The sequence below is a fragment of the Nanorana parkeri genome, unplaced genomic scaffold (genome assembly GCF_000935625.1).
Source record: "Nanorana parkeri isolate BGI_ZX_2015 unplaced genomic scaffold, ASM93562v1 scaffold171, whole genome shotgun sequence".
NCBI classification, from domain to species: Eukaryota; Metazoa; Chordata; class Amphibia; order Anura; family Dicroglossidae; genus Nanorana; species Nanorana parkeri.
Window position 1 is genome coordinate 86,464 of NW_017306439.1, and position 2,610 is coordinate 89,073.

The 2,610-nt window shown below is 60.0% G+C and overlaps 2 protein-coding genes across 2 annotated transcripts in view; one reads left to right on the forward strand and one right to left on the reverse strand.

The window, feature by feature from the left end:
- Positions 1 to 2,610, reverse strand: part of IGBP1 (immunoglobulin (CD79A) binding protein 1) — a 12,081-nt gene that overhangs the window by 5,757 nt on the left and 3,714 nt on the right. The gene's annotated exons all lie outside the window — the stretch shown is intronic.
- LOC108785618 (putative proline-rich protein 21) lies at positions 806 to 2,233 on the forward strand. Its single transcript, XM_018554734.1, has one exon. The coding sequence runs from the start codon at positions 806 to 808 to the stop codon at positions 2,231 to 2,233; it is 1,428 nt and encodes a 475-aa protein (XP_018410236.1).

A 2,610-nucleotide genomic window follows, 5' to 3' on the forward strand; every position in this document is an offset into this window, starting at 1 on the left:
GGGGGGAAATTTAGAGGGGGGGGGGGGGTGCCTAAGTTTCGTCTTGCCTAGGGCAGCACAAAACCTAAACACACCGCTGGGTACCACAACATGACAACTTCTCCATGAATATCCAGCCATTAGGCCCGGTGATCATTCCTGGGACCTCCCAATCTCTTCCCAGGATACAATGTAACAAAACATTTCGCTGGAAGAGTAACATGAGATCACATGACGATGACTCTCCGGTAGCCTTGGTAACAAAGTTTCCTCCCAGGAGGAGAGAGGGAGGGGTTATGTTTTTGGTGATTACCGGAGATGAAAACATGAGGAGAGGTGAGCTGAGGTGGGAGGAGGCGGAGCCTTCCAGGTGATGTGGTTACTGGGCACCAATTATTGGCACAAGGATCAATTTCTAAATAAATAGCTGACCGAGGACACGAAAATAGAGAAACCCAAAATCTCCTCATCCAGCGAATCCCATCGATGGGCTCGGGAATCTCGGACACAACGACGACATTTTTAATTTAAATAAGTTTCTTCTATAAAATAAATATAAGACTTCTTTGATTTGGATGGAGTGGGGGGTTTCCTCTGTGTCCCGTTGAGTTGTCCTCCCACTTCCTGTGTTATAGACATGCCAGGAAGTGAGACATTCCCGCCATGTTCGGTTCCGGTGACAACGGTCACGGAGACAGAGAATCTCCCCCCCGTGGTGACACGGTCAGTAATGAAAACCTGGCAGAGAGTCTAACCCCTCCTCACTATACCCCAAACTAAAGAAAAACATTTGGATACATTTCCTGTTTTCTTTCTGTAAAAAAAAATGAATAATGAGGCTGATGAGGGTCTGATTATTGGCTACATGTCCTCTCCCCCCTTCGCCCGTGCTACATGTCCTCTTCACCCCCGCTACACGTCCTCTCCCCCCTTCGCCCCCGCTAACCCCCGCTACACGTCCTCTCCCCCTTCGCCCCCGCTACACGTCCTCTCCCCCTTCGCCCCCGCTACACGTCCTCTCCCCCTTCGCCCCCGCTACACGTCCTCTCCCCCTTCGCCCCCGCTACACGTCCTCTCCCCCTTCGCCCCCGCTACACGTCCTCTCCCCCTTCGCCCCCGCTACACGTCCTCTCCCCCTTCGCCCCCGCTACACGTCCTCTCCCCCTTCGCCCCCGCTACACGTCCTCTCCCCCTTCGCCCCCGCTACACGTCCTCTCCCCCTTCGCCCCCGCTACACGTCCTCTCCCCCTTCGCCCCCGCTACACGTCCTCTCCCCCTTCGCCCCCGCTACACGTCCTCTCCCCCTTCGCCCCCGCTACACGTCCTCTCCCCCTTCGCCCCCGCTACACGTCCTCTCCCCCTTCGCCCCCGCTACACGTCCTCTCCCCCTTCGCCCCCGCTACACGTCCTCTCCCCCTTCGCCCCCGCTACACGTCCTCTCCCCCTTCGCCCCCGCTACACGTCCTCTCCCCCTTCGCCCCCGCTACACGTCCTCTCCCCCTTCGCCCCCGCTACACGTCCTCTCCCCCTTCGCCCCCGCTACACGTCCTCTCCCCCTTCGCCCCCGCTACACGTCCTCTCCCCCTTCGCCCCCGCTACACGTCCTCTCCCCCTTCGCCCCCGCTACACGTCCTCTCCCCCTTCGCCCCCGCTACACGTCCTCTCCCCCTTCGCCCCCGCTACACGTCCTCTCCCCCTTCGCCCCCGCTACACGTCCTCTCCCCCTTCGCCCCCGCTACACGTCCTCTCCCCCTTCGCCCCCGCTACACGTCCTCTCCCCCTTCGCCCCCGCTACACGTCCTCTCCCCCTTCGCCCCCGCTACACGTCCTCTCCCCCTTCGCCCCCGCTACACGTCCTCTCCCCCTTCGCCCCCGCTACACGTCCTCTCCCCCTTCGCCCCCGCTACACGTCCTCTCCCCCTTCGCCCCCGCTACACGTCCTCTCCCCCTTCGCCCCCGCTACACGTCCTCTCCCCCTTCGCCCCCGCTACACGTCCTCTCCCCCTTCGCCCCCGCTACACGTCCTCTCCCCCTTCGCCCCCGCTACACGTCCTCTCCCCCTTCGCCCCCGCTACACGTCCTCTCCCCCTTCGCCCCCGCTACACGTCCTCTCCCCCTTCGCCCCCGCTACACGTCCTACCCCTTCACCTGTCCTTCTGTCAGAGGTGCCTGTGATTGGTGGATCTACTTTCGGATGCTCCCTAGCCTGTCCCACCCATGCAATTCCTTACCGGCTATGTGGGCGGAGAATTGACAGCTGTATAGTCTCCGCCCACAGTCCTGACTACAAGAATCATGGGAAATGTAGTTCTGCGAAGCGTGCTCAGATTGGGGGTGACTTACGGCACCTCAAAGACCCATCCCCCAGGCTGCGCTGCCAGTCATTGGCGAAAGGAAGCTCAGCGACTTCAAATAAAAACTCAGAATTATCCTCTTTGAAACTCCGGCAATGCTCCCCTAGCATCCGGCACTACAAGTCCCAGGAGGCATTGCAAGACTGGCAGGAACAGGCATGACCCACATAGGGGTGATGGGAATTGTAGTTCCACCACAGCTGATGAGATTGCCAACCCCCCGTCCTTGCCTACCCCCTCCGGCCTCCCCTACAGTCTTCTATCTGACCTCCGTCCT

What these genes read in the sequence shown, in the direction of transcription:
- LOC108785618 (XM_018554734.1), top strand. Translation starts at nt 806, where the DNA reads ATGAATAATGAGGCTGATGAGGGTCTGATTATTGGCTACATGTCCTCT.